General features: G+C 50.0%; 1 protein-coding gene and 1 long non-coding RNA gene across 3 annotated transcripts; one reads left to right on the top strand and one right to left on the bottom strand.

Annotated features, from left to right (window-relative positions):
* Window positions 1–7169: 7169 nt before the first annotated feature.
* On the bottom strand, window positions 7170–16805 carry TMEM18 (transmembrane protein 18). Of its 2 annotated transcripts, none has more exons than XM_028832027.2 (5): window positions 16673–16805; window positions 14954–15074; window positions 12278–12332; window positions 9783–9876; window positions 7170–9700 (listed from the first exon to the last, which is right to left on the bottom strand). In XM_028832027.2, exons 1-5 carry the CDS (start codon window positions 16727–16729, stop codon window positions 9605–9607), a joined length of 423 nt encoding a protein of 140 aa, XP_028687860.2. In that variant the 5' UTR covers window positions 16730–16805; the 3' UTR covers window positions 7170–9604. The 2 variants fall into 2 exon arrangements, with proteins under 2 accessions (XP_028687860.2, XP_028687861.2); XM_028832028.2 differs by lacking the exon at window positions 16673–16805 and adding an exon at window positions 15964–16128.
* Window positions 16558–23274, top strand: LOC106992808 (uncharacterized). Its single transcript, XR_001438860.3, has 3 exons — window positions 16558–16857; window positions 21695–21849; window positions 22457–23274. It is a non-coding gene; the product is annotated as an uncharacterized LOC106992808 (long non-coding RNA).
* Window positions 23275–26501: the final 3227 nt, after the last annotated feature.

Here is a 26501-nt window from a genome sequence, read left to right as displayed (position 1 = left end):
AAAGGCCAGTGGTTAGGAGGGGTTGGGAGGAGGGAGGGAGCAGGTGGAGCAGGGAGGACTTTTAGGGCAGTGGTGCTCCTCCGTGTGATGTTATGATGGTGGATATGCAGCATCGCACGTTTGTCCAAACCCACGGGAAGTACACCACCAAGACGGAGGCCTGATGAAAGCGACGGGTTACGCAGGGGGACGATGAGTGTCCGTGTACGTTTGCTGATTTTAGCAAACGCAGGGCAGTAAGTCAAGAAGTGAATTACAGGAGAAATTGGGGCTGGGTGGAGTATTGGAACTCCATTCAATTTTCTGTAAACCTAAAACTGATTAAAAAAAAATTGTCTATCCATTTAAAATGTAATACTATAGAAACAGCATGAAGTTTTTTGAGTATAGACAATGGTTGCCCTCATAGAGTCATTTACTGGTCAGCATTTTATTTTTCATGTTATCTCTTTATTTATTTTGGGGGAGAAACGTTGTAAATCCCAGAAGGCCCTGTGGTGCCCGGAGAAGAGCTGCTGAGCGGCAGTTCCCCGCGTGCTGCAGTCACTTTTCAGAGACAAGTCTTGGTCTTTGTACTGAAGGGAGGAAATGCTGGCGATGGGAGGCGGAGCCCACCCGCTCCTCAGCCAGGCCAGCAGGGACAGGCAGGCAGCGGTGGAAGGCGCTGAGCGGGAAGCGGCCCAGGATGTAAGGCAGAAGCCGCAGGGACACCGGCTGGGCCTCCATTGAGAGCCAGGGAATGAGGAGCCGGTCTCCCTGGCTCCTGAGACCCCCGCCGAGTCGGAGCTCCTATCTAAGGACGGAGCTGCTGTGCACCCGCTCCCTGAAGTGCTCCTACTCCCTGCTGTGCACCTGGAGCTGCCGAGGCTGGGCCCGGGATGGTGCAGGTCAGCCTTGGGTGTAGAGTGCAGCCTCGCCCCCGTTTCCCGTGGACGTTTCCAGCCGCCAGAGTCTTCTGAGCCCACAGATAAATAAGGTCAGGCGAAGGAGGGCATGCCCCTTCAGCTTACGACTTCTACTCTTTACTTGAAAGTAATTCCTGAGGCCAGCAGCGCATCAAGGGCCAGTGTGGGGCTCTTCATCCTTTCTCCTCGTGTGTCTGAGCCTCCCAGTGTCCAGCAGCCAGAGGCTGTGAACTCCTACAACCTGCAGCATTTTGTGACGCTCATCCTGATTACAGCACAGCCCCCACAGAGCAGCCTCTCAGTCCCTCCATTCTCATCCTGTTACTTCACTGGATAGGTCTTCTTTAAAAAGCATTCGTGGGCCGGGCACGGGGGCTTATGCTTGTAATCCCAGCACTTTGGGAGGCCAAGACGGGTGGATCACCTGAGGTCAGGAGTTCAAGACCAGCCTGGCACACATGGTGGAACCCAGACTCTACTAAAAATACTAAAAAATTAGTTGAGTGTGACGGCAGGTGCCTGTAATCCCAGTTCCTTGGGAGGCTGAGGCAGTAGAATCGCTAAAACCCAGGAGGTGGAGGTTGTAGTGAAACGAGATCGTGCCACTGCACTGCAGCCAGGGCAACAGAGTAAGATTCTGTCTCATAGAAAAAAAAAAAAAAAGAAGCATTCCTGAAACTAGAACCACTTAAACATGGAATGCACTTCTTAACTCACATCATCATTTCTGTGGGTGGAGGTGCAGCATGGGCGATTTCTAATGTAACGGAAAAATGAAATCAGCGATGTCTCCAGGCACCTACATGTGTGCAGGTGTGTGCACACGTGAGAGTACACTGCTGCATGTATCGTGTGGGCATGTGCATGTGTGAGCATACGTGCCCACCTGAGAGTGCACATGTAAACCTGCCCTGTGCACGTTGTGGTGTGACATGTGAGCATGTCTCTGTGTGTTCACATGTGTGCACATGTGTCTGTGTGTGTTCACATGTGCATGTGTTTAGGTTTGTTTCTGGACAGTAAAAATTGATTTTACAACTGGTTTGGGATGTGGTTAACCTCGTTGAAATGAACACAGGAAACCGAAGCACTGTGCTTCCCGGCTCATTCCCTTTAGCTCTGGGCGACATTCCTCAATCAAAAATATTAGACTTCTCTTTCTGAATAAGTGACAGAAATTTTCCCCGAGCAGCCAAACAGGGGCCTTTGGCACGGTGCTGTGGTGCCCTCTGGAGGGTTAGTGGGGAAAGACGCCTTCCTCAGACAGAACGCGGAATGAACTGGAGCCAAAGGAGGTGAGCTGCCCCAGACCCTGATGTTCCCCTGTCATAGCTCAGGAGACCGACCTGGGCAGGATCCACGACTCTGGCCCCACGTCGGGCCGGGCTTCTCTTTCACGCGGCAGCTACGTGTCACATTTCCTTTTCTCTTTTCCGGTCCCGGAGTGAGCAGCAAGGACGCATTCTGTATGCTCCACGTCATTCTGGGGATCAGGTCAGCAGCACCGCGCCGCCAGCCCCACCAAAGCCATTAACAGACGTGCAGTTTAGGGAATCTAACGCATATCTTTTGTTCCTTACAGTGATCTTATAAATAACGATGTCGAGTACGCCTATATACCTTTCCTGAAGGGAAACTGAAATTCAAGGCCATCATCACCACGTCCAGTTAGAACCGAGGCTCTTAAAAAATTGATCATGTTCCGTGGTCATCACAAGAAGCGTCTTCACGCAGAATCCATCGTCAGACACGTCAGTGCCTCTCAAGAGTTCTCGTGAACAAATTTTTTACAATGACCATGTATTAATGTGCAGAATTCCACACCAGCTTGCAGCTCTTACCCTGGAAGACCCACTAATTGCACACATATTTCAATGTGCTGTCGACATAAAGGTGAAGCCCTGTAGGAGGGGGGTTGTAAACCTGCAGGACGATGGTGAAGACTCGGGAGGGAAATAAATGAGAAAGTGCTGGGTGCCTTTGAAGCAGCCAGGAAACCCGCATCCACCCAGGCCGCACCTGCACTCCTAGGCTCCGCGCTGCTTCCGGCCGCGCCTGCACTCCTAGTCTCCACTGCTTCCGGCCGCGCCGGCACTCCTAGGCTCCGCGCTGCTTCCGGCCGCGCCTGCACTCCTAGTCTCCACTGCTTCCGGCCACGCCTGCACCCCTAGTGTCCCCTGCTTCCGGCCGCGCCTGCACTTCTAGGCTCCGCGCTGTTTGTGGTTTCTGGTTCTGCTCAGGACCGTGATTCCAGCGGGGAAGCCTCTGACTCACCCACGAGCCCCGTGTGCGGCCTAGGGTTGGTGGCAGACGCAAACCCATCCCAGCCCAACCCGAGGTCATCAGTTACAAAGGACAGTGGCAGGGGAGACAAGGCCCCACAAATGTCCACTCAGTACTTTTCAGGACTTACATGCTTCTAATATGTGCCAGGTATGCTTTGAGAGATTCTTGGATGGACTTTCTTGTGTTGTCAATACATAAGCTGTCTGAAATTTATTATTTGATTTGTCACATCAGTAACTTACAAAGAAGAATTTAAAGAGCAAAAAAGCCAACACGAGTAACTTTATTTATAAAGGTGTCACATTTCTTAGCAAGTAAATCCATTCCTAGGAAAACCATGGCTTCTGGCTTCAAATTCACAGTTTCTAAGGTCCCCCTTTTTTACCTGGATGCTTCAGCAAAAGGATATTCAGTTTGGAGGCTAGAGAAGAGGCAGTGATGCTGTCTGGGTATTTCACAGGCATTTGTGTAATAAATGAAATGAACTTGGAAAGCATTTAAACACCAGCTACTCATCAGTGTGAACTAAGTAACAGGTAAAATCATAAGGATAGTGCAGTGTGTTTGTCGTTGTAACTCATTTAAACTGACTTCACTGTTGCGGGGTCTTCATGGTTCTTCTCTGAGGGTCACTTGTCAGCTTGGGAAGAGGTAGAACCTCAGCTCTTCATAGTTCCTGATGATACATAAAGCAAAAAACTTTTCGACTTTCTAAAACCTTTTCAACACAAGCCAAAGCCAAACTACAGACTAGTTAAAAAAAAAAAAAAAAAAAAAAAAAAAAGTAGTATATGAACAGATTATTTACTAAAAAATCATTTGAAAAGTGTTAAACCTCACAGGTAACCACAGAAGTGCAAGTTAAAACAGATAAAACTTTCACCTATTACTCAGAAAAGTTTCTTTTTTATGTTGTTACTTAGTGCAGACAAGGATTTCAGGAAATATATACAACCAGTATTGGCATATGCTTTCTGAAACTTGATTTAGCAACATTTACCAACTGTCACATAAAAGTCATATATGTTGATTAAACTTCACTTGTAAGAATTTATTCCGAGTCAATAGTGGAAATGCAGGCATGTGAGGTTGGAGATTTCTGTGTTGCTGATGTCAGGAAAACAATTAGAAAAATGCTGCATCTCTAATATCAGTAACTGGTTAAGTAAATGTAGCCTATACCCCTACAATTTGTTTACTATGCAGGCACTGAAAATAATGTTATATAGTGAAATAGCATCATGATAAAAGGGACTACATTACTTTATAGAAGATAGATTTACAGAAAAAAAGGGGCAATGAATTGACATTTAACAATTTTCTCCTGTTACAAAGACATCCAATGTTATATAAGATATAACCAAACATGGGTGAGGCAGAGGAATGAGCAGCACATGGAGGGCCAGGCTGTGAGTGAGCTGGGCTTAGGGATCCATAAACCCAGAGATGCAGACGCCCAGCTCAGTCAGATGGAGCATCACCCCCACATACAACAGAACTCATGGAGGCAGATGCCCCACTCACTCAGATGGATTATTAACCCCACCCACAACAAAACCCAGATATGCAGATGCCCAGCTCAGTCAGATGAAGCATTAACCCCACGTACAACAGAACCCAGAGATGCAGAAGCTCAGCTCACTGAGATGGAGCATCAACCCCACACACAACAGGACCCACAGAGGCTGACATCCAGCTCACTCAGATGGAGCAGGAGCTGTTGAAGGCTGTTTTGGCCCAGGACTGGAACAAAAGGCGGTGGCCCTGAGGCTTACAGAGCAGACCCTATGGCCACATGCTTGGCCTTAGGCCTCAGCTTGGCTGCCTGAAGGCTGCAGGGAGGTCCTTCTCTGTCCTCGAGTTCCTTTCAGGGCCTGTGCCAGGGTCTGTGCCAGTCAGTGCCCACCCTGTCATAGGTGTTGTGCAATTTCTAATGACAACATGATTCGGAGACTATAATAGCTGCAGCTTCCCCCAAAGTGAGGAAAAATCTAACTGTACAGGCTGCTGTGAAACTGGAACATCAGAGGAAGAGGAGCTAGAAAGCTGACCGGGCCGATGAGGATGCTTGCTATCAATTGTTCCATCCCCACTCGGAACAAGCTGCCACCAAGGTGTGGCACCCACAGCCTGCCTGGGTCTTGCCGCCCCATCCTGCTGTCCCCATGCAGTGACCAGGGCTTGGAGACATCTTTGCACCGTCCCGGGACTGGGCAGCGCCACCCCCTGGGTCCTCTTCTCTGCCCTGGCTCGCTCCGTTCCTGCCTCCGAGAACCCTGCATGTGGAGTACAGCCCCGTCCTCCCCAGGTCACGACTTGCTGGTGTGGACGACCTCTCAGGCTCACCTGCCTCCTACCAAGCACAGGATCCCCTCCCTGCCAGCCCTCCCTTCCCTGATCCCCAAAGGGAAACAAACAGCAATCTTCTTCCCTCCACAGACGAGGGGCTCAGGGAAGCTCCATGCCTTGTCTCCTCACCAAGGGCGAGATCATGGACACAGAGCCCTGACCACCCCCTCCACCTCCCTCTGGCCCAGCCTGTCAGTGCCTCCTACCTTCCGTGTCCATTCTCCACATGGCAGCCGGAGCCACGAGCTGAAAGCACAGGCGTTCCTGGCCTGTCTCCTGGGTGGACCCTGGACGATGCCCATGCTGCTCAGGAGCTGGAGCCTCTGCAGGGCTGGGGCCTGTGTGGTGCCCTGCCACCATCTCTCTGCACTCATGTCCTGCTGGGCTTGCCGGGTGTCCTTCTGTCCTGAACAGGCCACAGGGTCCCAGCTGAGGGCCTGTCCAGTGGCTGTTTCCCTGCCTGGCAGACCCCGATCCCTGCAGGGTTCCCTCTTCCTCTCATTTGCCTCAAATGCAAGTGCCCGTCAGCTGTGAAAGGGTCCCCGCTGCTGTGCCATGATCTTCCAGCAAGCACTGCCCTGGCACCACTCAGATGACATAGATGCTCAGTAACTTCCTGTCCCTATGTGGCTCCTTGTTGGGACGACAACCCAGGACTCCACGCCTACACACCCACAAACACGGCACACAGGTCCAGGAGGCTTCCCTCTTGGACCCAGGTCCTGCGTGTGGTCCCACGGCTGCTGGGAGGATTGTGTGCAGCCATGGGGGCCACTGGAGAGGATGCCAGGGAACCTGTGCCTGGTCTCTCCTGGGCTCCATTCCCTGTGCCGATCTTAATCTGTAGCTTTTCACAGGGGTAACCATAGCCCTGACTGTGAGAGCTGCTCTGAGTCTGGGAGTCCCTCCAGGACACGGGGTGGTCCTGGGGATCCGTGACTTTCTTCACATTCTTGAAATCAGAATGCATTTTATAATAACCATTCTTTCAGCATGAGAGGGTGTAGATAAAACCTATGACGCAGATAACTTCTTTACTCTTTAGATGAGGATGTCTATTAGCATGGCTAGTCACTGGTTCTCATGGCTTCAGTAGAGGGGAAGGCTGCACTGAAAACGTGTTCTGGTTAACGTGGTCAAAGAAGAAGGGTGCTCCACCGAAGTCCAGACAAGGAAGCCTGAAGTTCTTTTCCAGAGAAAAGATGCTTGGACCTGACCGGTACATCTCTGATGGCAATTCTCATCTGTCTTTAAGCATCCCACTCAGCATCACTGTAGCTCCTTACCCTGCATTTCACCCCCGGCCCCCACCCCCCCTTTTTAACATTTATTATTTTGTAAAGGGAGAGAACATGTTAACATTTCCTTGTACTTTATTTCTCACAGAAGCTAGCCATTCAGGCTGCATATTGCTTTCTGATTTGATATGCAGTATCTGTGCAAGGGGACTTTCTTCTACTGGCAATGACCCAATTGCATTTGTTTGTTGAAACTCAGCACCAGATGCTGCAGCAAAGGGACCTGCCAGACAAAGGTGGAGCTAAGTTCCAGGTGCTCCTGTTTCCAGTTACAGTAAGAAGCAAAATAAATACCATTTTTTTTAGTGGGGGGAAGAAAGCATACTACATATTATTAAAGATATATTTTATTGCATAGCAATCGATAAACGTAAGGTGTCACAGGTTTGGAATGTGAAAAATATATTTTTATCACAAACCTCCTTTCCTGTACTTTATCAGTAAAAACATTTGTTCTACTTAAACAGATGAAGCCCTCCAGTGAGTAAGCCACATTTATGGAGCCTGAACTCAGTGTGCTCTGTGCAACCCCCAGGGCTTTAAAGTGGGATTGCACCTGTGCTTTCATAAATTACTCAACTGCTGATCATTTTGGCTTCTACGCCTTTCCCTAACATGAGGACAACATATCAAGACAATTGTTAACAATGCACTTTAAGGCACTGAATAGAAACTTACTACACAGTTAAAAATAAAATGAAGGTTGTTTTTATAAAAACAAAATATAACTGTTCCAAAACACAGACACACACACACACATAAACTGAGTGAAAACCAAAGAACACAGGTCATGGTTTCACACTGACATGTCATCAGCATCAAATTCATGCAAAGCGAGCAATACTGTTATACTACTTTATCGCAGGCAAACTGAGATCCAATCACATGGCCCCGTATGAAGTCCAAATAACATACAGATGGTGTATTAGTCTGTTCTCACACTGCTATAAAGATACTACCTGAGACCTGGTAATTTATAAAGAAGAGGTTTAACCGATTCAGTTCCACATGGCTGGGGAGGCCTCAGGAAACTTATGGTCATGGCAGAGGGAGAAGCAAGCACCTTCTTCACAAGGCGGCAGGAGAGACAGTGACAGCAGGGGAACCTGCCATGTTTAAAACCATCAGATCTTGTGAGAACTCCCTCTCTATCATGAGAACAGCATGGGGGAAACCACTCCCATGATGCAATCACCTCCCATCCGGTCCCTCCCCTGACACATGGGGATTACAATTTGAGACGAGATTTGGATGGGCACACAAGAGCCAAACCGTATCAGAGGGTGAAAATGTTATACTAAAAATGCATAGTCTCTAGAAACTCCCTGGTTTCTTTTCTGTCAGCAAAGTCAAATATCTACACAGTGGCCCTGGACAATGCCGGCGGGGAGGACACATCACCTTAATCATCTTTCTGTCCCACCTCTCAGCCACAAAGGCCTGAGAGGGGCACGAACTTGGCTGGTCACCTCCACACCTCAACATTCTCTTCCCAGGCTTGTCTACTCAAAGATAACTGTGCCAATTACATTTTGAATCAGTAACTTTCAGAAATGCACAATTAGGTATGCTATCAGATACAATGCACAGTGAGTACTCCCTTATTGAACACCTATTTTTAAATATCTAGGTCTCCAACCACCTTTCATTCTTAAACCACAGGTCCAGATTTGTTAGGAACCAAGAGCCACTGGGCAGGAGCTATTTTACAAAGTGCATATTGCAAAGTGACAGTATGCCTGTCCTAACAGAACTGGGAGCATTGTGTTCTCAGGCACCTAAATCAACAGAACACCAGGACATTATAAAAGACACGCTTCTCCATGGAGTGCTGACTTCAGGGCTTCCATTCTGTTTTCAGTAAAGCAGCCCGTAACTTTGTTAGAGAGGGCCTAGCCTCTTGAGAATTGGTTCATCAAACTGAGATACAACGTATTTTCCAAGAGCTTCCTTCCAAGGTCTCTCCGCCCCACCGCTGCTGACATTTCATGTCAAGTCATTGTCTGTGGTGCAGCTGACCCAGGCACACAGGATTTTCTGCATCACCCCTGGGATCCACAGGAGAAGCCAGCACCACCACCTCCTCCAATGACAACCGTCTCCAAATTTTGCCCCATTTCCTGGAAGGTGAAAACACCCTCACTGCGAACCATGGCACGCGCTAGAAAACACAGCACGAGGAGGCGGGCACGGCGCCCATGCACAGGACTGCGAGCCGCGGCACGCGCTAGAAAACACAGCACGAGGAGGCGGGCACGGCGCCCATGCACAGGACTGCGGGTCGCGGCACGCGCTAGAAAACACAGCACCAGGAGGCGGGCACGGCGCCCATGCACAGGACTGCGGGTCGCGGCACACACTAGAAAACACAGCACGAGGAGGCGGGCACGGCGCCCATGCACAGGGTAGCACTGTTTATTTTTGAATTTCGTATTTTATATTGTGTATTTTATATTTATAATTAGTACTAGTTACACATATGACATGGACTTCTTCAAATCAAACTCCCAGTTGTGAAGCTCTGCAGACCATTCCCACAGCCTGACTACAAAGATCAGGCGCCTGAAGACGCATGTCCTGATGGATACATTCAGTGCTGGCTGAAAAGCCGACTTCAGTGTGTGCCTACCACTGTGGATATTTAAATAAAACAACAGTTTTTCAAACCACGGAGTCAGCTGGAAGGATGCCCACCCATGTGCACTGTAGCACTGGGAGCAGCCAGGGTGGACGGGAAGGACGCAAACTCCAAGCAGCTGCTGCCCCTCAGTCTTCTTTCCTTCTCCTTTTCTTCTCCTTTCTTCTCTCTTGTACATTCTTCAGGTCAGTCATCACATTCAGAGTCTTCCATACCCACATAATCTAAACACAATTGTTTGAAACACTGTTTAGATTTGAACAACAGACACAGGAAGAACGACAACTGCATGTGTCATCTACATACCACAATGATCATGGCATTCACCAGCAGCGGGGCTGAAAACACTATAGAAATGAACATCCCCCTGGAGTCGAAATACTGGTACTTTGAAAATAATCTGTTTAAAAAACAAAAACAAAAAATTACTAGGCAATACAGCCAAAAAGTTCTAGTGACACTGTGTATTTAACTAAGACTCTGGAGAGAGCTGATGTGGACTGAGGTGGGGGCAACCCCCTCACTGGGCCCACCCTTGGGAGCAGCCGTCATCTCCACTGCGCTGTCCCCAATGCTCATTATGAAGAAAACACACTGGGTCACAGGACAGGGAGACATCACTCAGCAGCACGGGCAAGACCCCGAGGCCTCCCACAGCAGGAGACACCACCCCGTAGCCCCTCTGGGTCAGCGGCACATCTGACCTCAGCTGGAAGACACTGACGACTTGAAATCCTTAAAACCTACAGAGTAAACGTCGACAATCCCCGTAATGAGAAAGGGACAGCAGCTGCATCTGCTCCACTGCTGCACTGGGAAGGAGTGGTGCCGGACCCTTCCATCCCTTTGGTTCTCACAGCAGTCCTCTTCTGTCAGTGCCAGTGCCTCTTTGGCAAAAGAGACTGAGGAAGGTGGAAGATCTCCACCTGCACAAGGCACAGCGCCAGGGAGGGCAGAGGATCTGCACGTGGGTGTTGATGATTCTCGAAGCAGCCAGCACGGAAATGCCGTGAACAAAGCTAGTAATGGTGGGCAGTGGGTCAGCGCCTCGTGACCACAGGGCTCCCGCCTTGCTGGCGCTTATGCTCTAGACCATGGGAGGCCCCAAAGTAAGAGGCAGCCAGTCTGAGCATTTGGCGAGTGCTGCTCTAGAGAAACGTGAAGCCTGTCGGGGGTGAGGGGGCCTCATGGACTAGTAGGCACAGCCATGAGCGGCTGGGACAGAGCTGGCAGGAGGCCGCAGGGCATCACTGCAGGACTCCGTGTTTACTCTAGGTGACCTGAGGACACTCTGGAATGTTCTGAGGGGCAGTGCTTGGCTCTGAGGCCCACACTTCCCCAAGACACCCAAGAGGCTGGGCAGTAGCGGGATGGCTTAGGGACTGCTGCATGTCAGCAGCAGGTCAGCGAGGGTGGGGTGAAGGGCATGGGACACACTGGGCTCGTGGTGACCTTAAAGGTGGAGGGATGGAGCTTCCTGAAAAATGCCCTATTACGTCTCTGGTCTAAGAAGCTGGAGGGAGAAGCCGCCCCTATAAACAGAGGGGAGCACAGCAGTTGTCCTGAAGTGTGAATTTTGAGATGTTTGTTAGACGTCCTGGTGCCCAGTCCAACAGGTGGGACAGGCAGGAAACCCAGCACTTTTGAAACCAGGAGATCGCAGAGAAGCACTAAGACAGGAGGCTGCAGCCAGAGGGAAGGGAGGGGCCAGGAAGGTGCTGCAGGCTGCAGCTGGGTGTGGGAGGGCTTCAGGGAGGACGAGGACACTGTGCTGGCCTCTGGACAAGGTCAGGGTAACCAGGGACTGAGCACCACTCCTGGGACTGAACCACGTGGAGGCCTGCGTCCAGGAGGAGAGGCGGGGTCCCCAGGGAGCCGCTTATGGTTAAGGAGGGGGCAGGGAAGAGGGAGGAGAGAGACAGCACGTGTGGCTGCAGGAATGCTGTCCTGGAGGGAAAGGCTGGGCAGGCAGGAGCAGGGCAGGAGGAGGCCCAGTCAAGGGGGGGTTTGGAAACCCGGGCAGGGTCTAAGCAAAGGATTGCAGGGAGTGCTCAGCAACCCTTCGGTGAGGGCCCAGGATCAGCGTTCAGGGCTTATGGGCCACGAGGCCACAGTCTCAGCTACTTCCTGCTCAGAGTCTGGCAGTTTTACTTTTTTTCTGTTTTATATTTTAAAATGTAAAAACCATTTTTAGCTCACAGGTCACTCAAAACAGTCAGTGAGGCCAGGTGGGTCTCATCTGACAGAGGCTGTGTGGTTCACCCTGGGCAGGTGCTGGGTTCTGAGTCCCCCTGGGAGGAAACCAGGGGTAGAGGAGGGGGCAGAGGATGCAGGGCCAGGGCTGCCAGCGGTGCCCCCGACATGAGGACGTGGGGCTGGGGGTGAGGCAGGCAGGTGCCTCAGACCACCCAGAAGCCCCCTACTCAGGTCCAGACTCGCCATGGAACAGCCACCCTGCAGTCCAAGGGGGAGGGCACGGCTGAGGCCAGCACAGACCACGTTCTCTAAAACGCTGCAGTTTCTATTCTGCAGCTCAAATTCCCACAGTCATTTCTCTGGCTCTGCCATCAGCGGCCTCAGCCAGCATTGTCCCACAGTGCCATACTCAGAGAGGGCCGCTCTGGCGCTGGGAAAGCATTTACAGAGTCGCGCTGGAGCCCACAACTCTGGACGCATGGGCACGGGTGTGCGCGGCTGCCGTGTTAGGATTCACTGTCTCCTCCGTGAGACCCACCGGCTGTGGGGGCGTTCCCAGGGACACCCCTGCATGGACCGGGTCACAGGCCCAGGGATGGGCTCACCTCCAGTTCATTGCAGCCGCCTCATTGATGTATTCAGCGCAGTAGACTAAGATTACTGAAAAAAAGTGCAAGTCATGTTAGAATTTAGATGACCCGTTATTACTCGTTATAAAGTTATACATTATTTACAGTAGAACAATGAATAGAAATGTCACTTTAATTTTAAACATAAGGTCATGTAAACATCCTAACACTGTCAACTTGTGGGACTCACCCATTTAGCATAAAGAAAACCAAGGCCAACAGTGCTCCAGTTCTCCAGTGCTCTATGGTCTCAGTCAGAGCCCGTGCTCAGGTCAGCACCTGCAGAGCCACTGCAGGAGCTGCCCGAGGCCCCAGGCTTCACCCAGGCATGGCTGGGCCTCACACATTTCCCCAGGGACAGCAGCCACAGATCGGCCTCACAGCACACAGCAGCAGGAGCTGACAGCCATGAGACCCAGAGCTGACAACCAAGGGCTTTTCATGCTCACACCTCCCGGACTGCCCTCGGGACACTGCGACTGAGATGACCACAGGAGGGGAGCAAACAGCTTTGGGGTGCTGGAGGCAAAGGCACAGGAGGGAGGGCAGGGGCCGGCGGGGGCGAGGCGAGGCGAGGCCTCTGTGCTCCCAGGAGCACAGACTTTAGGGACTGGCCCTGGGTCTCCAGCTAACTCATGGGTAATGCCGGGACTCAAACCCATGAGAGAGTGACCCATGCTACCATAAAATTAAATAAAATATAATTCAGCAGATTAAGAAAAATGTGATGCTTTAACTTCTAAGGTAAATCAAAATGTAAAAATCCTTTCATTCTTCTTGATTCACATCAGAAAGCAGATTAAACTAGGGGTTAGGGTGAGCAGTCCCTCCACTTCCTCCCTTCAGGAATGGACTCAATAAAGCAGAGGAAAAGGAGGCACAGGGAAAGAACTAGAGGGGAGTGGGGGGAGGAAGGGAAGGAGCCGGGGGGAGGAGGAGGAGGAAGGTCAGAGAGGGGCAGGAGGAGCAGGACAGCCAGACAGATGGGTAGGCTAACACAGGAGGTGGCGGGCATGGGTGTGGGGAGGAGGGTGTGGAGGGCTGAGGTTACAGGGGGAGGGTGGGGAGGGTGGTAGGCACAGGAGGAGGGCAGGCAGAGGGGCTGCTGCCAGGTGCTCCTCTCCAGCTTTTCCTGAAATGCACCCTGGAGCAGAGTCTGAACCTTGAATCTTGATGGTGCTAGTTATAAGCTACGTAGCTGAGGGAGTCAGAACCTCTGTGTGCTTCATTTATAAAAATGGGCAAATAAAATCCAACTCTTAGGTTGGTTTGAGAAATGAATCACAGGAAATGTAACGGCAGGCAGCACAGTGTCTAGTATTACCCCGGTGTGAAAGCAGTCATCCTTCCCCTTATCCTAGAAAATATCAAACCCTTGTGCAGTTCTCTAGCTGACAAAGCTGTTCAGATCCAGGAGCTCAGCTGGACAAGCTGTCACCTTTGAGGTGCCTGCCTCAGGGCCTCTGCGTGAGGCATTCGCTCCCGCCCTCTGCCAGCATCTCAGTGCCTGGCTTCTGCCTATGCACCTTTTGCCCCTGGGTTCGCAGGGGACTGTGTGATTTAAATCAGGCGGCTCCTCCTGTTTCACTGTGTTTTTGGCTTTTCCATTACAACACTTGTCACTGTTGATAACAACACAGGTCTGTGATGAAGCACTGGTGCTGGTGTCCCCCAGGAATCTGTGGGAGGCAAAGGAGCCCTGTCCGCCTGGTCCACTCCAGCACTCCTCAGGGCACCCTCAATACAGAGCTTGCTCTGAGCACCTCACTTGTGCAGGCCCCCGCTGCGATGCAAACACTCATCACTTCTCCAGTCTTTCTAAGATCATCTCTTCTTCGGATTTTCTGTTTGCACACAACCAGCTAACTAAAGTTATCTAAAATTAGTTATTTTTAGCTACCAAGAACATCTTCGGTGTCTCCCCAATGTCCAGAGTCAAGAGGAGCCTGAGCCAGACCTCCAGGCCCTCCTCGCCTCTTCTACCCACAAGTGTTTGTAACGCTCAGCACCAGAAGTGCTTAGGATCCACAGAGCTGGCAGTTTCTTTGCCTCTGACCCACACCTTCCATCCATCTCAGTATCTGCATGTCAGGCTGCTGCCCCCCCAGGCCGTCACCTGCTCCCTCTCTTTTCTTGTTAACATTTTACTCACTCTTCACACCCTGTGCCATGATTTCAGCTTTTCTGAATAATCTTTCTCAGTCATCCTGTGCAACTCCCTAACTTCTCTAAGTTCTATAGCCCTTATCCTTGAAACCAAGTTGGGCAATGCCTTATTTTATGCACAGAACTTCTCTTTCCTGGTTTGCAATCTTCCTCCCATTCAAAGCAGTGCATGAGCAGAGCTGCCACCAAGGACACATCTTGTATAAACAACAGCACTTCCGGAAACCCAGCTCTCCCGTGTGCAGCTGGTGCTCAGCACTTCCCTGATAGGTAACAGGAACTCAACAGATTCCTTTCAACTCTAACATCCAAAAAGTACTTTCCTTTATAGCTTCCAAGAGAAAAATGGGAGTGCCCTAGGAGCAGGCGCCTGACAGAGGGTTGGGAGGTCTTATAAAAATATGTACATATTTTGAAGACACAGACCATACACAGTTTCATTTCACACAGTGATCTGAGTTGTGGAGTTTGTGTTGTTTTACTCACCTAGACACAGAAAGTGCCCGATCTGTAGTCTGTAGCTCCGGGAGGACAAGCAGGTGAGGAGCAGGCAGAGCGCATGGAAGGCAGCCAGCCCCATGAGCCAGGGCTCAGTCCAGTCCGTCTGCTGTAGGAACACACCAGCGGACACTCACTGACCTGCCCCACAGGGCCGGGCTCACAGCCCACCCACAGCCTTCTCCCAGGGCAGGGGGCAGGGGCCTCTCACTCCTGAGTCTTCCTGGGGCTACTCAGCAAGGTATCCGGAGAGCACTGCCAGGCCTCAGAGAAACATGGGGACAGGAAAGAGAGAAGGATCCAGGAGGATGCAAACAGGATTCTCCCCTCAGTGCAACTATAATTCATGGAATTCAAAGTTCAAGCATACAGAACTGAAGGCATCTCTGACGTGCCCCTTTTGTTGGTGGAACAGAATCATGTTTTTAAGCTGGGTATAATTAAAGGAATTACCATCCTTTATAACAATACTTGGTGATGATAATTGGTGACGACAAGGACATTAAGTGGATTGCTCAAAGAGATGCACTTGGCTCAACCCCAAAGGTAAAACACGAATCATCATTTCAGGCTCCTTAGTCAGCACTGAAGGCCTCGGGGAATCTGAGTCATCGCCACGGGCACGACTTGATTTTCTCCAAACTCTCTGCAATACACTGAACTCTCCAGACAGTGCTGCACTCCGCCGCCTCCTGGACTCCCCGGGACCCTGCTGTACCTGGGGACAGTGTCTGGCTCAGGGACCTGAAGTAGCCAAGCTCAGATCCACTGCTGCCCAGTCCCCAACTGATGCTCAGATGCCAATCCCAGCAGTCCTCCACCCTTGCCATCCCCTCCTTGAGCGCCTTCCTGCATGAGACTAGCCCTGCCCTCCAAGCTGCAGCCCCGCACAGCCCTCCAGGACTCCTGTGTCACTGCTCTCTACTGGGGGCCGCAGCAGCCTCTCCAGAGCCGCGCCATAAGGACACAAGCGCATCTGCTCGCATCAATTCACCAACCAGACGACCAGAGGCAGGGAGGTGAGGGGAGCACGGCTTTCTGCCCAGACCCCATCGAGTGCCCATGCCACCCCTGGGCGGCCACTCGGGGCACGGGCTCCCCTGGGACCTGCCAGACCAACCGGGCAAAGAGCAGGCCCCGCCCACACAGGGGCAGGGTTCCTCCGTGCCACGCCCACACGATCAGGCTCCACCACGCACGTCCAGTCACACTGCCAGGATCCGCCCACATGGCCCAAGCCCCGCCCGCAAGACGCTGACTCGCGGGCATGCACCTCCCACACGAACAAAGCCCTGCCCCTCGCGCCCCGCCCGCACAACTCGGCCACGCCCTCACGGTGCGGGACGAGCGCCCAGCCCAAGCCCCGTCCGCACGGCCCAGGACCCCGCTCACTGCGCACGCTCCACCCCAAGGCCCCGCCCCGCCCCGTTCCGCCCAACGGCCCAGGACCCCGCCTAGCATTCGCGCCCCGACGCCCGGCCCCGGCCCCTTCCTAAAGGTCCCAGGACCCCGCCCAGGGCGCGCTACACCGCCCCGCCCCGAGCCACACCCACAGGTCCCAGGACCCCGCCCAGCGCGCGCGCTCCGCCGCCAGGCCCCGCCCAGGGTGGGCGCCTTCTTGGCCACAGGCTAGGTTCTCCGTGGGGCAGACCCAACGCCTCTCCGCCGTCCTCCCCCGAACTGGTGGTTACGCAGGCCGCGAGTTACCATGAGCACGGCTGGGATGCTGACGGGGAAAGAGTTGACGGAGAACGGGGACGGCATGGTGCCGAGAAGCCCGCCCTCACAGCAACCGCCGAACCCGGCCTGGCCACAATCCACGGAGGAGGGCGCCAAATCTTCTCTCGTGAGATCTGCGCTTCTCACGAAACCTGCGCTTCCTTCTTCTCGCGGTAATTTCATGGCATTTGCTAGCTCCAGATATCGCGATAGTTTCAGGTGTTCGCTGTACTGTGGACAACTTACTATCGAGCGGTGGGACTTGTGCTCGCTCCGCCGGGAGGCCCAGGGCGTCTTTAGTGCTTTAACAGAGGAGCAGGCGGAGGCGGGTGGGGCTTGGAAGGCTTGTTTCAAAGGATCGGGGCGCTGTGCCGCCACGCCAGCCTCTGTCCCACCCGGGACTCCCTAGAAGGGTCAGTGAGGACGGTGTCCGCCCCAAGACCCCGCAGGAGCTGGGGACATTGCCCACTCCTCGGACCCTGCAGGACCTGGGAAGGTGTCTGCTCTTGGGATGCTCAGGGCAGTGCACTCTTGGTCTGGATCAGCTTAGGGTTATCTCTCTTCGCTTTGGAGATTTACCAGGTGTTTTTAGCTCCATTTCCTTGTTTAACGACAGATATAAAAATATAAAGTTAAGTTTCTTACAGCGAATTTCTTTTTTCCCTTTAACATTTATAACCCAACTTTGAGATTTTCAAATTAAACATTTTATTATTTTAACATCATGAATTATTAAGTGTATATGCTTTCGTTGCATATGTTAGCTCTTGAACTAGTTTAACGTTTGTAAAAATAGTTCTAGTGGTGGACTTTTTTTTTTTTTTAATAGCTTTAACCCCTCCCAGATCTTAAAATCTTTCCACAGTGTGGTCATTTCTGCTCATGCTACTTAACATGCATTTTCTCATTTCAGCGTAGAAGAAGGTCATGGTTTCTTCTTATGGGAAAACATTTCTTTCATTGATATTTTTCGGCATTCCTCCTATATTCAACTCCAGGAGCATCCGTTAGGTGGATAGTGCATCTTCCTCTCTTTTGTGTTTCTCAACCTTCCTCTCAAAACATCACGTCTGTTGTTGCTGAGTTTCGAAAATCTCGGCCTTGGCCTTCCTGCTTTTTTTTTTTTTTTTTTTTTGATGGTGTCTCGTTCTGTTGCCCAGGCTGGAGTGCAATGGTGCGATCTCGGCTCACTGCAACCTCCGCCTCCCGGGTTCAAGCGATTCTCCTGCCTCAGCCTCCCGAGTAGCTGGGATTACAGGCGTTCGCCACCTCGCCTGGCTAATTTTCTTTTTTTTGTTTGTACTTTTAGTAGAGACGGGGTTTCACTATGTTGGCCAGGCTAGTTTAGAACTCCTCACCTCAAGTAATTCACCCGCCTCAGCCACCCAAAGTGCTGGGATTACAGGCACCAGCCGGTGTGATAGTTTTCACCTGTGTCCATTTTCACTCCCCTGTGCTTGTTCAGCTATTTTCAACAGGACCTTTCAGTTACAGGGAGTAGATCTGTCCTCTTCAGTTCAGCCTGTTACTGTGTATCTCCCTGATGATATTTCGTTACTATGTGAAGCATCACTCTATTAATTTCCATGGGTTAGTTTCATTGTCAGTCCTGTCTGGTGCCTGCCTTTCTTTTGTGGGGTCTGTTTTCTTGTAATTTCTGTAATTTTGGGTCAGACTCTTCTAGCTATTAATATTAACCACAGCCTATCTATGGTCACTGGGATTTTTTCTCCTCATCCTCCCCTCAGCCTCCCCTCCCAGATCTTTCACATGTGCGCCCTGGCACCCACGCTTCCAAAATTGTTAAAACTCTGCCCCTCAGCAGCTTCACTCTCTGTCCCAGGACATTCATCTTCCACATTTCTCCTGCCCCGCTGTTCTGAACAACGGTAGGCTGCCGGACATTTAGACGTGAAGCTTGTGAAATGTCGCCAATCTGAGATGTGCTTTAATTTCAAACATACACCATCTTTCAAAGACTTTGTACCAAAATGTAAAATATATTATCAACAATTGTGTTATTTTGCTTACATGTTGAAATTAATATTTTGGATATACTGGACCAAATAAAGTATATCAATAAAATTAATCTTTTTCTCTTTACTATTTTAATGTGGCCACTAGAACATGGCCTACTGTCTGTGTTGGTATGTGAATGCTGACGTGGACTCTATTCCATTTACCTGGAATTTTGTGCTTTCAGAAAGGACTGAATGAATCCGTGATCGGAATAAAGAAGACTCAATTTTATTTATTTCGTTGCCTTGCCTTGCCTTGCCTTTTCCCTTCCCCTTCCCCTTCCTTCGCTTTCCTTTCCCTTTCCTTTCCTTTTTTTTTTTCCTTTTTTCTTTTTTTTGCGCTTTGCTCTTGTTGCCTAGGCTGGAGTGCAATAGCAGGGTCTCGGCTCACTGCAACCTCTGCCTCCCGGATTCAGGCGATTCTCCCTGCCTCAGCCTCTCAAGTAGCTGGGATCACAGGCATGTGCCACCACACCGGGCTAATTTTGTATTTTTAGTCGACACGGGGTTTCACCATGTTGGCCAGGCTGGTCTCGAACTCCTGACCTCAGGTGATCTGCCTGTCTTGGCCTCCCAAAGTGCTGGGATTACAGGTGTGAGCCACCACGCCTGGCCCAATTTTGTTTATTTCTAAAATAGCTTCACAAGTTGATTCACTTATATTTAATCCACATACAATTAGTTTTCAAGAGCTTTATTAATGGGTAAAATACATTTGTGAGCTGTAATGTATTCTACAAATTAAAGCCAGTACTTGATAGCTCTCTTGCTCTCTGTGTTGCTCAGGGCCCAGCAGGCAGCTGATTGTTTAGATGGAGAGACCACAGGGGAGAGCTGCCCATTGCTGTGGGAGCAATGCGGAGTTGTGGAGGAAAGGAGAGGCACCAAGACCAGGTCTGTGTCCTGTGACCCAGAGGCAGCCTTGGGAGGGGTGTCTGTCTAGGAAGAGCCCCCTCCTCAGGGAACTCTGAGGGGCACAGATATCCCACAGGCACCCTCACAGCAGCTCCCTCGAGACCCCAGTGTCTGTATCTCCACCACCTCCCGTCAGCAACTCTTCCATCTTCATGCCGGCTCCTGAGCAGCCCTTCAGGGTCAGGGTCACAGGATCTCTGCCTGGGGACCCTTCCTGCATTCAGTGCAGAAGCAGGTGGTGCCCTCGACGTTCTGCTTCACATTGTGATGCTCATTCCGCGACCTTCAGGGTCAAGCTGACATGCGCCGTCAGCTGCCCAGGGTCTGTGTGGCCTCTACCCACCTGCACACCAGGTGTGGCACCTGCGCCTGTCCTGCGAACCAGCTGCGTGACCCGCATGCGTCCACTGGTGCAGTTGGGAGGAAGGCCAGCGCCCAGGTGGGCACACAACACAGGCCCCGTCCCTAGCGTTGATAGTCGGTCAGGAAGTGTCCAGGCCATCACCTGGGCCCTTGAGCCCTCAGTCACTACCCACAGTGAGTCAGGACCTGCTTCCCCAGGAAGAGGAGCCCGGAGCACCGGAGGCTTCGCGGGCTCTACCTGGGACTGCACCCAACACCATGCAGAGACCCTGCAGGCCAGGGTCGCTATTGTCCTCCACAGTGAGGCTGCAGAATCAGGGCCCCCGTCCCAGGTGCCCAGGGCCATGAGGACCTGTATCTGTGCAGACGTCCCCCTGGAATCGGGGCCAGGTGGGCACCGCCACGAGTTCACCACGGCTTGTGTTTTCCACGTTGTGAAGTCAAGTGTTGCATGGTCTGTGTTTTGGTGATGGTAGTCGGGGTCCTAGCTCCAGGGTCACTAATTTGGTCCTTCTACTGCAATAGCAAGTGCTTGGGGGTTAGTGGTCCAGGACCAGGGGACACTGCAAGTGACCGGGAATGTCTGCTCTGGTATTGGGAGGAGCCACAGCCAGGCCGACATGGGCAGGATCCCCTGGACCTGGCCTCTATAACCCCATGCCAGGGGGGTGCCAGACCCCTGGGCTGGTGACAGCTCAGACAGTGCCAGGAAGCCCCGGAGGGTTGGACCCTGGGGGATGGCAGGGTGCATCTCAGGAAAGGTTTAAACACTGTAGCACACCCAAATAATTATGTGAGCCCAGAGGTTTCATTCCTGAAGACATCATGGTCAATAATTGAGATCCCTGAGATCCCTGAGAGCCGGACTCTGGGCGCCTTCAGTTTCGGAGTCTTGGATGCGAATCAGGCCATAGAAGTGCCCTGATCTCCACCACTGTGTTCTCCATTTATCCCCATTGAACTTGCCAAGCTCAGCAACAGCCTGCAGGATACCGACCTCACGGGTTGGGTCCAGGACCCCAGGGGGCTTCTATGCGGGTTCCTGGTTCCTGGTTCCTCCCTTTGTGCCTCTGGGTCCAGGACCCCCGGCGGCTTCTGTGGGGGTTCCTGGTTCCTCCCACTGTGCCTCTGGGCTGCACCAGTTTGACCTTAAGGTGTAATCTGGTTGCTCTATCAGTTTATACAATGAGGTTTACAATAAAGCATTTGACAGTAATGCTTAATTTATCATTTCCAAAGCTCTCATTCCTTTCTGAACATTCTTAGGTGGTATCATTTCCTCTCAGACTGAAGTTAGCATCCCATGCAGTTCAGTTCTGTGGGGGATGAATCGGCTTCATATGAAAAATGATCTTGTTTTGTCTTCATTTAAAAAGATAGTTGTGCTGTGAATTGTCATTGAATACTGTTTTTCTTTCTTTTCTTTCAGCACGTGAGAGATATTCCACAGCCTTCTGTCTGCCATAGTTTGTTGTAGAAAAGCAGTGATGTTTCTAATCCTCATTTTCCCACGGATATTGTGTCATTTTTCTGTTTTCAGAATATTGTCTTTATCTTGGTTTCAGCAGTTTTACTACGATGTGCCTAGAATTAGTTTTCTTTGTATTCATGTTGCTTGTGTTTGATAAATTTCTTGATTGTGTGAATTTATATTGTTAAATTTTAGCATGATTTCTTCATTTTTTTTCTCTCATTCTTTTTTTTCCTTTATTAGATGAAGACTGAACATTAGACTTACCACGATTGCAGAACCGTCCTTCGCGGCAGCTGTAAAATCGCGGCAAGGCTGGATTCATCCTGGCGGTGGGTGCAGGCCCTAATTCCCGTCACTGAGCAGGGATACGGCAGGAAGCTCCACCTCTGAGCACAGTAAGGGGATTGTTCTGATTCTGAGTGTGTCTGTTCGCTAGAGTGGGCCGCACTTCCCTGGTTCTGCAATTGTGGATCATTTAGCATGACTTGTTGGGCATTGTAAATGTCATGTCGTGGAGAGTCTAGGCTCCGTTATTTTTTCCATTTGTGTGTGTGTGTGTGTGTGTGTGTGATGGGGCCATTAAGTTGGTTTGACGAACTGCAAACTATGCCTGTTGAACCGCAGCTGAATTCTCAGTTTGGTTCTTTTATCCTTGTGTTTCGTGGAGTTTGCGTCACACATTCAAGGTTCAGATGTCAACTGAGTTCTGGGCAGAAGTTATACACAGAATTTGGGGTTCTCTGTCTCTGATTCTCCCCTTCCTTCTCAATTTTTAGCAGGCATGTTCCCAGTTTCTTCAGGAGGGAAAGACCAAGGGTTTTCTGTTAGTGTTTTGGCAACTCTGCATTGCATGGCGTCAGACTCACCCCTAAGCTAAAAACCATAAAAACCCTCTTTCCCTTTGTTTCTTCCACACATCACACTCCCCTTCCATAATCCATGCTTTTCATCCCCATTCACTGCCTTTAGGGAGTTAATTTTATATTTGTTCTTTGTCTATAGATTTCCCCTGCAGGAGAGTGACATTAGACGGGCTGACTTGGCCACCATGGGAAACAGATACCCAGAGATGGACACATTCCCTAAATGCTTCTATGCTGCCCTATGGGAGAGGTTATTCTACTCACATGAGGAAACTGAGGCTCAGAAGTAGCATCCTTTGCCTGAAAGGACATAATAGCTCATGAGCGCTGGAAGCGTGGTTTGGTGTCTGACTTGGCCAATTCCAAAGCTGGTATGATTTTCACCACCACTCAGATGCATTCTTCCCTGACGTGCCCCTCCCTACCCAAAAAAAGCTATCCCTCCCTTTTCCTCTAATTAGAAAATTCTTTTGTATATTAGGAAATTATTAGGAAATAATCATTTCTCTCCAAAAGTAACACACTGAGGAGGCAATATCTGAGGGTTTTGCCCAAATATGGCCTTTCAACCTCTGAATTAATGCCTCCAGAAATTCCAGGATGTTTGTTCATAGCATTTTTATTCTAACCCTCCTTAATCAGTGAAACGGTTTGTCTGTGTCCCTACCCAAATCTCGAATTGTAGCTCCCATAATCCCCATGTGTCATGGGAGGGACACCATAGGTGGTAATTTAATCATGGGGCCAGTTACCCTCATGCTGTTCTCCTGATAGTGAGTTCTCATGAGATCTGATGGCTTTATAAGGGGCTTTTCCCACTTTTGCTGGGCACTTCTCCTTGCTGCCGCCATGTAAAGAAGGACATGTTTGCTTCCCCTTCTGCCATGATTGTAAGTTTCCTGTGGCCTCCCCGTTCCTGAGGAACTGTGAGTCAATTAAAGCTCTTTTCTTTATAAATAACCACGTCTTGAGCAGTTCTTTATAGCAGCATGGGAATGGACTAATACAATGGGTTAGAAACATCAAGGACTCCAAAGCAACTTTTCTGATCACTGAAAATGGCTCACACTAGGGATATGAAGGCAAGGTTTGCAACTTCCTGCCTGTGTCTGTTCTATGCCTGGCCATCTGGCTGTGCCCAGCCTATACAGGCTGGACTCATCTTTCCTCCTGTTTCTATGGCAACCCTCTCAGAGAGCCAGCAGGGGCAAATCTCTGCTCTCCTATGACCTTGAGGCCTCTGGCTACCTTCAAGGCAGCCACTTTTATTTTCTCTGACAATTCAGGGCAGGTAGGGAAGACTTGTGGGTGTCCCAGGCTCTGGACAATGATTACTGGGGTTTACCATCCTACTTGTTTGTAATGCACTATAGCTCACTCAAGCATAATTTTAAATGCAGTTGTTAAATGGCAGTGACATTTCCAGTTCCACTTAAAGCAATTATAGCTCATTCTTACTGAATTAATAGGCCCAGGCTACCCTGCTGGCTATGGTTTACCCTGTGTTCACTTAGGGGTACCTGCTGTTCTCTTGGCATCACAGAGAGACAGAAATCCCCAGGATGGATGGTAGAAGTATGAAATGCCTGTTTGAGATGAGAAGCCAAAATCAGCAGGGGATTATTCCTGAGCCTTTAATATGCAGATCAGCCTTTGGAGTTCATTGATTGTTAGGGCAGTTTCTCTGACATAAAAATTAGTGTTCAGAAATTTGCACACACACAGAGAATGAAGCTGACAGGATTTAACCTGCCCAGTGTACATTTCTCTTCGGTTCAAATTCACATCTTGACATATGTTGATGAGTTTAGGCTGATGTGTCTTGTAATGATGTTGGAATTCAGGGAAGTTTATGTTAATCTTCATGTGAAGTGGTCCTTCCGTAGGAATTGCTGTGGTTCTCCGACTGACATTCTACACTACTGTGTGACTTCCTGGGCCACTATCAGGAGACACTACAGCCTGGGCAGCTTAAACAGCAGAAACTGACTTCTTTACAGTTCTGGAGGCCAGCAGTCTAATATTAAGACATTGACAGGTTGGTTCTTTCAGAGGCCTTTCTCCTCGGCTTGCAGACATGTCTCCTCCCCATGTCCTCACAGGGTCAGCCCCCTGTGTGTGTCTGTGTTCTGATCTTGTAAGGACACCAGTCACGTAGGATCAAGGCCAACCCTTATATACTCATTTAACTCACGTTCCTTATAAAGGCCTCATCTCCAATCACTGTAGCCTTCCGAGATGCAGGGTTTGGACCCTGACATATAAATTTGGGGACACAAGTTGGCCCACAACACCACCAAGGGTACCACTGAGCACAGACAGAACTTGGTTCTCTTTCCATTTTCTTCTCTCAAATTTTATAAGCGTGTGGAATATCAAGAAGAAAATGGACCTTAGATCAGGGAAGATTTTATGTGAATATGAGTTCTCTCACTTGGAATGACCTTAGAATACTAGTTTTGATTATCAAAGCCTCAGCTTGCCTGTGTGAGAATGAGGACAATAATACTTTTTAATGGGTGGTTTTAAGGATTTGGGATGAAATGTCTTAAATGCCCAGCTCTGTGCCAGACACATGGCACATGCTTAATAAGGACCAACCATTAGGACTGGAATGTTGCCTCCTCTAAGGATAAAGGTGTTTGTCCTGCTGTTCTCAGGGGGTCCTCTTTTTATCTCTTCTTTTTAGTGCATGAGACCAACACTGTTTATTTACAAATATTTTCTGCACATGTTGATGTAATGATGATGGAAAACACAGTATTGCTTCCTTTATTTTTTGGGTGGTGATATGGTTTGACTTTGTGTTCTCACCCAAATCTCATGTCAAATTGTAATCCCCACATGTCAGGGAAGAAACCTGGTAGGAGGTGATGGGATCATGGGGGAGGCTTTCCTCCATGCTGGTCTCGTGAGCTCTCATGAGTTCTGATGGTTTAAAAGTGTGACACTTCCCACCTTACTCTCTCTCTCTCTTGCTGCCATGTAAGTAAGACATACCATGCTTCCCCTTCACCTTCCACCATGATTGTAAGTTTCCTGAGGTCTCCCTAGCCATGTAGAACTATGAATCAATTAAACCTATTTTCTTTATAAATTACCCAGTCTCAGGTAGTTTTTTATATAAAAGGGTGAAAACAAACTAATACAGAAAATTGGTACCAGAAGTGGGGTACTGTTATACAGATACCCGAAAATGTTGAAGCAGCTTTGGAACTGGGTTACAGGGAGAGGTTGCAACAGTTTGGAGGGCTCAGGAAAAGGCAGGTAGATGTGGGAAAGTTTGGAACTTCCTAGAGACTTGTTGAATGGTTTTGACCAAAATGCTCATAGTGATATGGACAATGAAGTCCAGGCTGAGGTGATCTCAGATGGAGATAAGGAACTTACACAGAACTGGAATAAAGGTCACTCTTGCTATGCTTTAGCAAAGAGACTGGTGACATTTTGCCGCTGCCCTAGAGATTTGTGGAACTTTGAATTTGAGGGAGATGATTTAGGGTATCTGGCAGAAGAGATTTCTAAGCAGCAAAGTGTTCAAGATGTGACTTGGATGTTTCTAATGCATATAGTCATATGCATCACAAAGAGATCATCTAAAATTGGAGCTTATGTTTAAAAGGGAAGCAGAGCATTTGAAAAATTTGCAGCCTGACACTATGTGGTAGGAAAAGAAAAACCCATTTTCTGGGGTGCATTTCAAGCTGCCACGTTCAGAAATTTGCATATGTAATGAGAAACCAAAAGTTAACAGTCAAAACATTGGGGAAAATGTCTCCAGGACCTGTTGGAGACTTTACAGCGGTCCCTCCCATCACAAGCCCAGAGACCTGGCAGGAAAAAGTGTTTTTGTGGGCCAAGCCCAGGGCACAGATGCTCTCTGCAGCCTCAGGACAGGGTGCCCTGCATCCCAGCCACTCCAGCTGTAGCCATGACTAAAAGGAGCCAAGGTACAACTTGCGACATGGCTTCAGAGGGTGCAAGCCCAAGCCTTGGCATCTTCCACATGGTGTAGGACCTGCTGGTTTGCAGAAAGCAAAAACTGAGGCTTAGGAACCTACTCCTAGATTTGAGAGGATGAATGGAAACACCTGGATGTCCAGGCAGAAGGTTTTCTGCAGGGGTGGGGCCCTCATGGAGAAGCTCTGCTAGGTCAGTGCAGAAAGGAAATGTCGGTTTGGAGC

This window comes from Macaca mulatta, chromosome 13 (genome assembly GCF_049350105.2).
Source record: "Macaca mulatta isolate MMU2019108-1 chromosome 13, T2T-MMU8v2.0, whole genome shotgun sequence".
NCBI lineage: Eukaryota > Metazoa > Chordata > Mammalia > Primates > Cercopithecidae > Macaca > Macaca mulatta.
The sequence above is the reverse complement of the archived record's forward strand: the minus strand, read 5'-3'. Positions and strand labels throughout refer to the sequence as shown.

Excerpts from the sequence above, each read along its gene's own strand:
- TMEM18 (XM_028832028.2), bottom strand. The coding sequence starts at position 16,029 with ATGGGCACTCGATGGGGTCTGGGCAGAAAGCCGTGCTCCCCTCACCTC. Across the intron at positions 15,075-15,963 it reads TCCCTGCCTCTGGTCGTCTG|CAGACGGACTGGACTGAGCC; the intron begins GTTGGTGAATTG and ends GTGTTCCTACAG. Across the intron at positions 12,333-14,953 it reads CGGGCACTTTCTGTGTCTAG|TAATCTTAGTCTACTGCGCT; the intron begins GTGAGTAAAACA and ends ACTTTTTTTCAG.